We start from the raw sequence: 13,150 nt of genomic DNA, 5'->3' as shown, positions 1-13,150 counted from the left end.
TCGGGCACGGGTACGTCTGCGTGACAGGCGCAGTCTCCATCGGTGGCTGACTCGGAACGTACGTGACCCGCATCCTGGTCCTCGGCAAGAACCATCGAAGGTACGTTGCGAAAGCGTCGTCGTCGTGCGCACGGTTCTCCTGCACCACCTCGTCTAAAGCGGTCGTCCACATATCGACCCATTGAACCATCCTCGGAGCCCACTAGACCCCAGGCCCACTACCACCACCATCATGACAGCTAGCCCTAACATAACCATCATGCAGCGAGTTAGCTAAACTAAAAATCCTTATTGGAAGTAGAATCAAAGGGTGCGGTGTACCTATGAATGGTGGTCGGGACTGCAGACGTAACATGAAGTGGGGACTGCTGTTACAACCTGAACTGCCTCATCACACGATGAACCACGTAGTCCTCGACGTGGATGTCGTATACCGGTGGTCTCGTTGTTCTCCAGTACTCCATGTCCCAATGGCATAGCGAAGAGAGACCATGCGGGGCACCAGCATGCACCTCGTCGATGGTGTACGGTCTTCACCTCACGTCGATGTCGACAAGAGTGTCGAACTGACCGACGAAGTCCGGGTACGACTTCTTCATCCACACCCCAACCCACGATCCCTACAACAAATAAAGGTGATTGCTAACAACCATAGGCAATGTACATTTTTCCATAGGAAGTTCATGAATTTTTTCTATTGTAAACAATAAATTTGGGAAGATCAATAAATTTGGGAAGATCAGGAATTCAGAGTGAAATGGTGAAATACAACATAAATAATGATTGATGACAGAATTTATAACAAGTTGATTTAGTTGGAAAAATTAAGCATTAGAATTTGGCAGCTATGACTATAACGTATTTCTTGGTTATTTTGTATTTATTTAAATAATCTCATATGAAAATTGTAGTTGAAGCACCGTACCTTCCTCAAGCACCACAACGACCCCATCGTGGGCCTATCGACGTCATCATGCTCCAAAGGCAGCTCCTAGTAGGGGGACATGTCAATCCGTGACCACCTGATTGGGAACCGCTCGTACGACCACAACTTAAGCAGCAACAGGCAGCTAAGGAATATTGGCTCCACCGAGGCTAGCTTGTAGCAGCCCGTGCAAAAACCCCTGTAGGTGGCCGCCAATACAGCCGTACCCCAGCTGTACTGCGGAACATTGTCGAGTGGGGCCTCCGCAATGGCCCTCGCGTAAGGAAGTAGGTGCTTAGGCACCGAGTTCCCCTACGACGTGCATAACATGATCCACCCGAACAGTCAGAGCAGGTACGCCTCCAAGTGTCGCGCTACTGTGGCGTTGTTGGCGTTATCTCTCATGTATATGGCATGCACCAAATAAAAATAATTAGATGAGAAATTAACAATAGTTAGACAAAACGATTTGGACACTCAGGTAACTAAGTATTCACACTGAACTGCAACAGCCACGCCTTCGTGGGCCTGTGTGTCGAGCTAAAGGTCACGTACGACCGAGCACCATCTTTGCACTGAACGTCGGCAAACTGGCCCAACAACTCGTCACGCCAGATAGGTGGGAGGTCCACTGCGGCAACACCACGCCCCGCACAAGGAAGGCCAAGTAACAGCGAGACGTCCTCAAGTGTGGGGGCCATCTCACCCACTGGGAGGTGGAACGTGTGTGTTTCCAGCCACCACCAGTCTAGCAGAGCTGCTAGCAGTGACATGTCGAAGTGGAACCGTGTAGACTTCTCCCCGGACCGCGTAGCGGCGTCGACCATGTCCCCCTCAACCAACCTGGCTAGAGGGAGAAGGCCCGCAGCGCGTAACCTGTACCATGCATAAAATTAATTAGTTCAAACAACGTAATGTTACAACTTACCGTATAAATTTAACTCAGTACGACTTTCCTCAGAATCCAACGGGCGTCGATCGGCATCGTTGAAAGCGGATTACGTGCTCGAAACGTGCCCCGCCTCAAACTCTGAACGCCTGACATGAAGGACCTGTGAAGGCCGTCCAAGGTAGGGTCAAGCAACTTAGGGGTCTGGTACCCCTCTGGAACTGGCTGCGCCATACCTGCAACACGAAACAAATAAGTACGTGCCCGAAATAATAATGACTTGAAAATATAAATGAAATAAAACAAACTACAAATGAGATATTGCAAACGAAGTACTCCACGATATGCAAATTTTACATGGTCATAGTACTACAACTTATGTTACATATTACATGACATTTCGGAAGGTTCGCCTGAATTACGAGTACACAAACATGTATCACAACTACTTGAAAAACTGAAGATACAACGAGTTCAGAAACATACAGCACATGAGTCACAACTTGAAACGACTTCACAAACTTAAAACACAACAAGTTCTGAAACATACAACACATGAGTCACAACTTAAAACGACTTCACAAACTTAAAACACAACTAGTTCACAAACATATAGCACATGAATCATAGAACCCCGTCATTGTTGCTACGTGCACGATGACCCCCACCATGCACTGCAGCAATTCTATCACCGTTTGATGGACCAGCTTGGCTACTCGCACTTCCATATGTCGTCACAGGGCAGTTCTTGTAGGTGTGACCGGTTTCATGGCACTTGGAGCAAAGGCAAACATTAGGACCAGGTTCACATTGATCCATGTAGTTCCGGATATGTTTGTTCTCGCGTCGCCCGACCCCTTGGAACATTTCTGAATTAGGGTCAGGAATGTAGCGCGCGGCATTACCATGATTGTTTACTAAGTCTCCTAGTAAACGATATCTACAAATCTCGTTCCTCCAAGTGTGCCATATGGTTTCTTTCAGGAAGTAGTGTGACACGAACCGACGATGCTGAAATCCCCCCTACCTCGATGCATGCAGCAATGACATGAGTGCAAGGCCTGTGCAGCAACCTTAGCTTGTGGCAAGAGGAAACACACCCTTCATTACTGATGATGCACTCCTGTGTGTGCTTCTTGCACCTCCCGCTCATTTGAGCTTTGTTCCTGCAAACAACCTCGAACCGGTGTTCCACAGCTCCCACTTCATTCACATGATGCAAATGAGCCTTCTTAATTGCCTCCTCCATGTACTCTATCATCTTGTACCCATATATTTTGTGATTGTCGCGCATTAAATTATCAGCCAACTGGTACCTTTCCTTGAAGTACTTCATGGTGCGGTACAGCAAGAATTCCACGATACCAACAAGCGGCAGTTCCCGAACACCGCGCAGGACCCAATTGTAAACCTCAACTAGGTTTGTAGTCATTATACCCCACCGAGAACCTCCCTGGTCAAAGAGTAATGCTCACTTTTCCTTCGGTTCATGCTTAATTCATTGTGAGAAGCTTTTAATGGATCTTCCCCATCTTCGCCTAACACTTGGAGCATCGAGCTCGACGTTCTCCAGAGACACAGGGTGGTCAGCCTCGCTGTTGACTGGCCTCTTGGCTAGGTCTTCGCATTGTTTCTTTGTAAGGTCGTCAAGTTTCTTCCACGGGAGGTTGAATTTCCTCTCCTGATTCTAGCTGCATAGATGCTTGAACAATATCATAAGTGTCCTGTTCCTGAATTGCTTATGAAAGTTTGCATCCATATGCCTCATGCACCACCTACTCTTCAAGTCCGGCCATATCGCCACCCTGAAACGCTTCTAACTTCCATTTTGTAGGTCTTCAATTGCTTGTAGAATGCCTTTGTGCCGATCACGAACGAGATAAACCCCCTCCACATCCTTCACAATCATATTCTTCACCCTCTCCAGAAACTAATACCAGCTATCTCCAGACTCCTTCTCCACAAATGCGATCACAAGCGGCAACACCTAATTGTTGCTGTCAGACCCAATAGTTGTCAATGTTGTTCCTTTATACCTTCCAGTCAGAAATGTACCATCAATGCAAATAACTGATTGACATCACTGGAAAGTCTCAATGCAAGGACCCAACGCTAGGAATTACCGCTGCATGACCAGTTTGCCTGAAAACCGAGCACATGGATAGATTTTCACGTCGTAGAAACTTCATGGGTTTCTCTGACATATGGTGTGCAACAGGACAGGGAGGTTGTCGTAAGAAGCTTCGAACATACCCCACTTCATCTCCAGCGCCTTCTATTTCGCTCGGTAAGTTTTGTTGTAGCTAATCTTGTACTTGAACTTCTCCTCTATGGCAAAAACAATGGACTTGGGCTCGAAGTTAGGATTCTGCACTATCTGAGGATACATGTATTGAGCAACAAAATCAACAGTGAGGTTGTTGTGTGTTTCTTCCAATTCAGCCAGCAAGCATTGATGCTCAACCACTCTAGTCACCTCCCAATAATCCTTCCATTTTCCTTGTATGCGTGCACCCCTAAACGGGCAATTATTTCTCACACAGCGGACATCATACACCGTCAGATTGCTCTTCTCCACCCTGAACTGACGCTACAAAGATAAAGTGGATCATCTCTTCACAACTGCCTTCACCTCATCCCCACTTGGGTACAAAGCACCCACACATACCTCATTCTCCCTATACTCCCAAGGGATATTTTCCCCTACATTGACTTGTAGGGCGGAATGGTCATAATTTGACCAGATCTGCGGGACATGGTAAGCATCTTCCTCATCGGACGAGTCATCATCCATGGCACCATTGGCCTCCTCTCCTTCCCTCTCCACCTACTCAACTAACTCAACAATTTCTTCCCCCTCATCAGCCTCCCCATTTGACTCATGGGCTGCAAAATCATCCTCTGCATCTCCTCCTTCTTCCCCATCATTATCAAGGTCTTCGTTTACCCCTTCAGTACTCTCCACATCTTCCTCCGCTTCAACTTCAGCACCTCCCACTTCTTCTTACACCTGACTGCTAGATCCAACCTTTGTGAACAATTGAACATACCATATTATTGGTAAACCCTGCCTCGTGCAACCCTTTACATAAGCCCAGTAGCTCGGGGTTCCTTCAAGCAGGAGCAGCTCCCAAAAGTTTATGTCGGGCTATCTCTTCACTACAATCTTCATAGACACATCCACTTAATCTCTATCAACATCGAAATCCTTACAAAGCCACCTGCATATGCCCCCCAAGTCCTCTCTCTTTCTCGTGGTAAGTACTTGCAGAAATACGGAAATTCACTCAAATCTACCCCTTCTGGACCATATCTAACCTCCCCCAACCATAGAACACTTGGAAATATAAACTATCCGACATGTCTGCCAAAATACACGAAACGAGCAGTTTATAATAACTTAAATCAGTTAACTAGAATAACACCTTCATTTCAACCACACTAACAACTATTTAAGACTAAATCAACCTTACGAACTAAATTTATCATAGGCATCTACCAGGGACAATATACGTGACAAGCACAAAGGTTCTCACTAAATCTAATAATTCCAACTACCCCTATAACAACTATATTGTCAATACCTAAACAACATGTGACCCTAGCAATGCAATTAATATTCATATAAATTTAATGTACATAAATAAACAAATAAAATTTACTGTGAACTAAATACCTAAACTAAATCCACTATACTGACTGAGCTATATTTTTCTATATCTAAAATCCGCTAGATTTTTCTAAGTCTTAGATCCACTAAACTAACTACTAGATTTATGTACTACTACATCCATCCACTACACTATCTACGCTAACTAAACTATGAGATTTAAAAAAATACTTGAAATAAAACGACCATCGAAACTTCAATCCCTTCCCCTCTCTCCCTCCCTTCCTCCTCCTCCTCCCCTCTCTTCTCCTCTCCTCTCCTCTTCTCTCCTTGCCTTCCTTCATTCTCCCTCCCTTCCTTGCTGGCTCCGCTCCTTTTGCTGGCGTGTGGGTGGGAGCGACCGCACGCCGTTTATATTAGGGGAGGTCCCGCCAGGTGAGCCAGCGGTAAGGAGTGCTTTCCGCCGTTTCAATTGGTGGAGCTCCCTTACCGTCGGATGAAACGGCGACAGTTCCTCGAAACCGACGCAATTCGAATCCATGGATGGCTCACCGGATGAGGGACGGTAAGGATCTTACCGTCATTTCATCTGACGGTAATGACCTTACCACTATTTTATTTGATGATAAATGTCTTCCACCATTTAGTACGACGACACACCTCTATTTTTTAAATTTATTCGACTATTTATTTCTGCAAAACAAAACCCGGACTCGCCCACCAGGCCACCACCACCAACAGAAGAGCCCAGGTTCCCCGAATCTGTTCTATATCTTGCCATTTCTTTTCCCCCGTTCCCTACTCTCTCGGTCTCTCCCTTTGGTGAGCGGCGGCGCCATTGACCACTGTCTTCGCCGCGCCCTTTGCTGGCGACGAGCACCCACGAGGTATGCCCCAGCCCCTTCTCTTCCCTTCCTTTCATGCTGCGCGAATCGGAGCACCCCGGAACCTAGCGTAAGCTATCTGTATCCGGATCTGACCAAGTCACAGCATATGCATGCATTTTGTACCAACTGAATTTGATTCTGTTTGCAAAAATTATCGGTCGTTGATGTGCGCACCCATGCCCTAAGCTGGGTCCGCCCGTGATGCGTAGGCTCGCATGGATCTGGAGTTGACCTCTGTGCCGTACTGTGCTGTTCTTTCGATGCGAGCGTAGTTAGATTTCTGTATTCTGTGTCTTGTGAAAGAACTGTTCTGTGCAGATTTGCGTCATCTTTGCCTTCGTGCACTAATTACATACGGATGTCCCTGCAAATCAGTAAAAGGTTAACTGTTTAATAAGTCAGTAATAAAGGGTTAACTGTTTAATAAGTCAGTAAAGGGTTAACTGTTTAAATCTCGTGAGGCTTGCCTACAACTACTACTTCTGTTTTTATCCAAATTTGCTTATACATACGAACTGGCAACACACTTTTGAAAAATTTATCCCATGTAAGGAAATTTTCCACACAAAAAAAATAGTGAACGATGTTACTTGTTGAGTTGTACTTAGTACTTACTGCCTATGTGCTGATTAGTAAGGACTACCTGCTGTACTCACAACATAGTATTCATTCTTGATACGTTCTAGCTTCCTATTTTCTTAGTGTATGTCTTTCTTTGTCTGCTCAAGAGATGTCTGATGTTGAGGAGTACCGTTGCTTTGTCGGGAACCTGTCCTGGTCGACAACTGAAGAAAGCCTCAGGGATGCATTCGGCAAATTTGGAAACCTTACCGAGGCAAAGGTGACATGAATAATCCTAAATCTTTATTTTGCGCGAAGTTATCATTTTTCGTCAGATGATAATATTGGAGATTGTGTTGATAACAGCTTAGGAAAGTTATGAGCATGACTTGATGTATGTGCAATTATTTCAACCATTTTTACAAGTCAACAATGCCGAAAGCCTAAACAATTTTCTTTTGCAATACATAGAGTATAGGTTGATCTGTCTTCTTCTTGCTCTGTCTTGATTCTTTTTTGCCACATGGATTAATATTCAGAGGTTTCTAACAAAAAAGACTAGAATATTAATACAATATTGTTATCAATATTGATCTTGTATGCTGTTTTATTCCTGTCTTCCTGAACACCTTGGGCAATTTTTTTTTCTTTGCCTCCACTAAAGTCACTGAAAGATCCAGTAATTTGCAACTTAACATCCCTTAGCATATAAAAATTGTTGTTTCTACAATTTTGTTTTGCATTCTATTTGTTATCTAGCATGGTCTCTTAATTATTGTTACTTCAAGTTCATTCTATTGGTAATATGCAGGTGGTTCTTGACAAATTTTCTGGTCGATCTCGCGGTTTCGGCTTTGTAACTTTTGATGAGAAGAAAGCTATGGAGGATGCTATTGAAGGAATGAATGGACTGGACTTGGATGGGAGGAACATCACTGTTGATAAAGCTCAGCCACAAGGACCTGGTAGAGACCGTAATGGTGACCGTGATTCTGATCGTGACCGTGGATCTCGTTATGACCGTGGCCGTGACTATGGTGGTGGCGGAGGTGGACGTGCACCGCGTGGCGGCGGCGGGGGCGGCGGCGGGGACTGCTTCAAGTGTGGAAAACCTGGTCATTTTGCTAGGGAGTGCCCATCTGGGGATGATGGGAGAGGGGACAGATATGGTGGTAGAGATGACAGGTATGGTGGTGGTGGCAGCGGTCGTTATGGATCTGACCGTGGTGGTGACCGATACTCTGGCCGTAGCCGAGATGGTGGCAGCTACGGGGGCGACCGCTACAACCGTGACCGATCTGGTCCCTATTGATGGCCTAGATCTTGAGCAGTATGTGCCTTCCAGGTATGAAAGTCTATCTTCTATTATGAGGTCAGTTATCGTGTCTGGAACTTTGTGTCCTGTAGTTGGAGAATTATGATGTACCGTGAGAAATCAGTTGCTTTGATATAGACTGTATTACTGACCGGTTTATTATTGTTTCGTGCTTGCCAGGCATATGACTTGGTCATAGTGCTTGGCGCTTGGATCCTGCATGTTTGCTTGTTATGCTATTTGGCTGGAATCTAGCTTGTTAAGAGATGGATTTTGTGGCTGTGTGTTTATGATCCTGATCCTAGTTATGCTTATGGGGATTAACATAAATGCCTGGGATATGGGTGATTGGATGGCAAGTTGGTGTTCACGTTTGTGTTCTTTTTGGGAATCAAGGGATCAACTATATTCTGCTTGAACACACCTACAAGAAAAATCAACTTCTGAAAGCAAACGATGAATCGTCCGTAAGGGAAAAATTAACTGGTAATCATTTCAATGTTTAATTTTAATATTGTGTTACAACTACATTCTCAAATGACCCTTTTGTTTTGGCAGGCTTCTTTTTGGTTATTTGTTTCCTTGTTCTGGATTGGTTACTAGTGTCCTAAGAGATCATTTCACTTGTTCCATTATTGTCTGGCAAGTGGTTCCCCATGTTCAAAGAGTTCTTTGATTCCATCCTATGTGCCATTAGCATTGGAGGACCACTGCAAAGAGTCTCCTCCTTGGTTCCAATCTATGTACCATTAGCATTGGAGGACCATTGCAGCATATAGCATACTGTTTCTGCCTCTTCTCTCTGTTCGGTGGCTTGACTACCTGGTGGTTCCTTTGGCGTGCTGAGGTGGCTTCCTGTCGGTGTCCTGTTCTTTGTGACTCGTGCAGTCAGAGATCATGCATTCATGCTTATTCAGCCTGAGTGAATGTTATGCTATCTAGCTGCTGCTGTTTTGACACCACACCACTGGTCTATCACTTCTTCTACCCTGTCAATGAACTATCGCTGCCCTTTTGAGAGGAGTTCTTCATCCGCAGAATTTTAATTGTTGGATCATGCTGGGATGGCTGCCTCTGGGTGTGCGGTCAGAGATCAAGCATTTATACTTATTCAGCCCGAGTGAATGTGATGCTATCTAGCTGCTGTTCTTTTGAAACAAGCACCTCTACTCTATCACTTCTGCCCTGTTTTTGAACTACTGCTGCCCTTTTGAGAGGAGTTCCGATGATATCATGCTTCATCTGCAGAATTTTAATTGTTGGATCATCGTCTCGATGGAATGTGGGATGCATTAGTCTTGATTTGACTGTTTGAGAGAGTTCCAGTGATTATGCTTAATCAGCAGCATTCTAATTGTTGCATCGCCGTCTCAAAGGATACTTGAGTATTTTTATTTTAGTTTGCCTATCGGGATGCAACGATAGCTTCGTGCTGCTGTTTATTATATTAGCCAAGTGAGTTTTTGTACTCGATAGCTGCAACATTTCACCCATTTTTTGAAAACATATCGGTTGATTTGTACTCAAAGCATGTTTTTTTTTTCAAGCAGTGTGATTTGAGCCATTTTCATTCGTGTTTGTGCCTAAGCCGGCAAAACATCCAGAAATATGTCGTCTTTTGGTTGCACAATAGAGCACAATAATCCTACGACCATTAATCTGTATCATCTCGCTCTGTGGAAATGAACTTATGGGTTTGAGGAATGATTTCATGACGTTAATTGAACTGATTCTTTAGCTTACTATACCTTATTGGTGTAAGGCATGCTGTTCACGCCTGACCGTCTGAGATGCGACGTGCCGCCGTTCGACCTCTTGTTGATCTCCAAATGCTCTTCCTGCCGCAAACGGAGTTGAGACCATACCGCGTCGCTTCTCCAGGACCTCTCTTCTGGGTTCTCTCCCATGAACTTGATGAGCCACGTGTGCCTGGGACCTGACTCGCAGTGTTTTTATCATTCGTCAAAGTGAAGAAAGAAAAATTATCGTGGTATGACATTAGCATTCCTCACAGTGAACTTAAATTACGGGAGAGGAGCAGAAATGGGCCACAAAATAACAGAATTGCAACTGCTTTTGTCTTCCTTGCAATTAAGAAGCAAGGAGTCTTCAATCAGGACAAACTTGTCTTGTACCCAGATCCATGCTCTTGGTACTTCTAAGTTAATTGTTCTCAGGAAACACTCCCATCCAACATGGTGTGTAGGGAAAAGCCATTTCTATAAATTCAGTCGTGCGACGAAGGTCCAAGGTGGCCATGTCTTGAATCTTTGAGCGATCCAAATGATAGGCGATCCCTCTTTTCGCCTGACTGACGCAAGAAGACAACCTCCTTGAAAGGATGGAATCCGAGGAAATCAATGTATTCCAAGTTTCTAGCCCACTCATCGGTGTCATCGTCATCTCCATTGCAGCCGCCAGCCCCGTCCTCAGGTCCTCAATGTCAGAGCTCCACTCGAACTGCCCTTTGTCGTCATCGTCATCTTCGCCGAGGTACCGTAGGAGCCATGGCCCGTCGCCGCGGTCACGGTAGCTCCTGCATGGTGGCAGCAGGGACCATGTCCTTCCGGCACCAAGGTCCTCTCCTCCCACTGTCCCGTCCTCGACGAGAAGACGGGCAGGACCAAGGGCGAGGGCTGCCATTCTGATCGCTTCAGCAGTGAGTAAGGATCCTCAGGGATCGAGAATGTTGCGAGTCGTTTTCGCAGGTTGACCGCGTCCAAAGTACCGAGCGGGAAAACTCCCGCGCGCGCGGCGACGTGCCGCCCGGACTGCGCGACGTGCGCACGTCCGAGGACAACGGACGAGGTGGAGCTGCCCACGATCGGATTGTCCCGGGAGATTATCTCCTAACCTCCCTGTGATTAGCCTATAAATATATACTCCCTCCGTTCCAAAATGTTGATCGTTTTATACATACTATGTATCTAGATATAACCCTATATTTAACTGCATAGCAAAATCTATACATAAAAAATCCAAAATCTATACTCATGATTCATTAATAAAGAACACCGATTCACTGTTCATCCCTCTTTCTCTCGCATACATTTTGTCTTCTCAATTCACAATAGAGAACACCTCGTAGTACGGCGACACGGCCGGATCGAACGCGAAAGTGGCGGTGGCGGAGGCCCGGGCAGGCGCGCCCACTGCCCGGTGGCGGGGTTGATCACGAGCTCCTGGAGCAGGAGCAGGCCGTTGCAGTGGCCGCGCATGTAGGTGTCGAGCTGCCTCGTGCCGTCGGCGCCGAGGAAGCCGACGAGGCCGTCGCAGGTCGCCGGGCCCGTCGACGGCCGGGAGAAGAGGGCCGGGGCCCAGGCGTCGACCTCGAGGAGGAGGCCCTCGAGCGAGAGCGGGAGGAGGTCCGCGCGCAGCAGGCGGCGGGCGTCGACGACGGCGCGCCAGGACCGGCAGACGCCGCGGGACGTGGCGAGCCCGCGCGGCGCCAGCCGGACTAGCACGTCCGCCAGGAGGTCGTCGGGCAGGTGGTCGGCCATCCTCCCACCGGCAGCCGGCTCCTCGTAACCGCCTCCGCTCCCGGCCGCCTTGGGCGACTTGCTTTTTTTTTTTCTTTGTTTGTTTCGTATAAGGTTTAGCAAGGCCGGGATGGATGGGAGTCCAGATGGGTTTCGTTTCGGCACGGCGCGGCGCGGCAATGGAGTCCGGGACGCCCGTGTCGCCGCGACAACCATGTGTTGGCACCAGCGCCTCAAAACATGCAATGCGAGTCTGTTGGTCGCTACGGATTTCGGATCCGCCAGGACATGAAACTAACAAAGATGATGGATTTTCCATGTCGTTGCAAACTTGCAATGAGATAAGTTGCCATCGACTACGATGGAAGGTTGCACACGATCTTATCAGAAAGGGGGGAACATGTCGCTGGAATGGTACATGTGTGATTCATCTGCAGTCAGCGGGTTTCATTACAGAGATTCAGGCGTCGGTGAAGTCTGGAGCATGTCGGGGAGCACCTCGAGCATGTATGTGAACAGCCCGCCGAGCAAGAAGATGAACACGAACGCGAGCACGATCTTGGCGATGTAGACGGAAGTGCTCCTCGTGGTCTCTCTGGCAACGGCATCCTCGGCAGCCTGCGTCTCACCCCGTTTCTGCAACGATCAACGCAAGAATTAATCTCTCAGATCCATGCTGATCAGCTCTCGATTCTTCAGAGAAATCGAACTTTTAGTCAAGAAGACAGCAGGATGCAGCTCGGTACTAGGCTACCCAGTCGTCGCGTACCGTGTCATCGCGCGTCGCGTGATGGATCCCGGGCGCGTCCTGCGCGGTGACGGTCTGCAGCCGCCAGCCGCGGCCGTAGTCGGCGAGGGCGGCGCTGGGGCCGAAGCTGACGGGCTCCTCGCCGTCCCTGACGGCCTCGACGTGCAGCGCCGGCGGGGCCCCGGGGTCCAGCTTGCGGTTGATGGCGTGCAGCGCGTACCGGGCCGTCGTCCCCGCCGCGAACCGCCGGACCTTGCCGGAGCTCCGGCACGTCACCTCCAGGAACTGCCAACAGGTAGAGAAACGCGCGCGCGTGCTGTCAAAATTGGCGGGGGCTTTGAACGACATGAAGGCGAGCGGATTTTACCGGAGACGGCGGCGGAGCCGGAGCGCCGCTGGGGCCGTCCTTGCCCGGCGGCTCCGCGTCTTCAGGCTGCTGCCCCCGCCGCTCCATCGCCGCGCGCGCGCTCACTCTCTCTCGTCCCGTCGCGGGGGCCGCCGCCGCTGCCTGCTGCCGCCCTCCCCCCCGCGGATTTGTGACGGGGGAGGTGGTGGTGTCGCGTGGCCTGGCTTCTGGTTGACTTCCCTTTTGGTTGGGGTAGGGGTGTCGAGTCGCGCGGGGCGGCCGCCTCGCGTCCCCGTCACGCACGCGTGGTGATTTGGCTGACCATGAACTGCGCATTTCATTGCACGTTTCAAAGTACAGAAAGAGGATTACCTCACGCTCATGCACAGA

At 48.1% G+C, this 13,150-nt stretch overlaps 3 protein-coding genes across 6 annotated transcripts; 1 reads left to right on the top strand and 2 right to left on the bottom strand.

Moving 5' to 3' along the window:
- Positions 1–6,136: 6,136 nt before the first annotated feature.
- On the top strand, positions 6,137–10,454 carry LOC117836824 (glycine-rich RNA-binding protein RZ1A). Of its 4 annotated transcripts, none has more exons than XM_034716335.2 (4): positions 6,137–6,311; positions 7,040–7,152; positions 7,684–8,217; positions 9,950–10,454. In XM_034716335.2, the coding sequence occupies exons 2-3, from the start codon at positions 7,042–7,044 to the stop codon at positions 8,182–8,184; spliced, it is 612 nt and encodes a 203-aa protein (XP_034572226.1). In that variant the 5' UTR covers positions 6,137–6,311; positions 7,040–7,041; the 3' UTR covers positions 8,185–8,217; positions 9,950–10,454. The 4 variants fall into 4 exon arrangements, with proteins under 4 accessions (XP_034572226.1, XP_034572225.1, XP_072147363.1 ...); XM_034716334.2 differs by lacking the exon at positions 9,950–10,454 and adding an exon at positions 8,746–9,751; XM_072291262.1 differs by lacking the exon at positions 9,950–10,454 and adding an exon at positions 8,368–8,454.
- A 703-nt stretch (positions 10,455–11,157) lies between these two features.
- Positions 11,158–11,882, bottom strand: LOC140221515 (uncharacterized). Its single transcript, XM_072291261.1, has one exon. The coding sequence runs from the start codon at positions 11,880–11,882 to the stop codon at positions 11,253–11,255; it is 630 nt and encodes a 209-aa protein (XP_072147362.1). The 3' UTR covers positions 11,158–11,252.
- Positions 11,883–11,961: 79 nt separating this feature from the next.
- LOC117836826 (uncharacterized) lies at positions 11,962–13,071 on the bottom strand. Its single transcript, XM_034716338.2, has 3 exons — positions 12,782–13,071; positions 12,436–12,699; positions 11,962–12,302 (listed from the first exon to the last, which is right to left on the bottom strand). The coding sequence occupies exons 1-3, from the start codon at positions 12,866–12,868 to the stop codon at positions 12,117–12,119; spliced, it is 537 nt and encodes a 178-aa protein (XP_034572229.1). The 5' UTR covers positions 12,869–13,071; the 3' UTR covers positions 11,962–12,116.
- Positions 13,072–13,150: the final 79 nt, after the last annotated feature.

Source organism: Setaria viridis, chromosome 9 (genome assembly GCF_005286985.2).
Source record: "Setaria viridis chromosome 9, Setaria_viridis_v4.0, whole genome shotgun sequence".
NCBI lineage: Eukaryota > Viridiplantae > Streptophyta > Magnoliopsida > Poales > Poaceae > Setaria > Setaria viridis.
The sequence above is the reverse complement of the archived record's forward strand: the minus strand, read 5'-3'. Positions and strand labels throughout refer to the sequence as shown.

Coding starts and splice junctions, on each gene's coding strand:
- LOC117836824 (XM_034716335.2), top strand. CDS start 7,042: ATGTCTGATGTTGAGGAGTACCGTTGCTTTGTCGGGAACCTGTCCTGG. Junction 7,153..7,683: donor GAAACCTTACCGAGGCAAAG/GTGACATGAATA, acceptor GGTAATATGCAG/GTGGTTCTTGACAAATTTTC.
- LOC117836826 (XM_034716338.2), bottom strand. CDS start 12,868: ATGGAGCGGCGGGGGCAGCAGCCTGAAGACGCGGAGCCGCCGGGCAAG. Junction 12,700..12,781: donor CGGCTCCGCCGCCGTCTCCG/GTAAAATCCGCT, acceptor ACCTGTTGGCAG/TTCCTGGAGGTGACGTGCCG. Junction 12,303..12,435: donor ACGCGACGCGCGATGACACG/GTACGCGACGAC, acceptor TGATCGTTGCAG/AAACGGGGTGAGACGCAGGC.
- LOC140221515 (XM_072291261.1), bottom strand. CDS start 11,882: ATGGTTGTCGCGGCGACACGGGCGTCCCGGACTCCATTGCCGCGCCGC.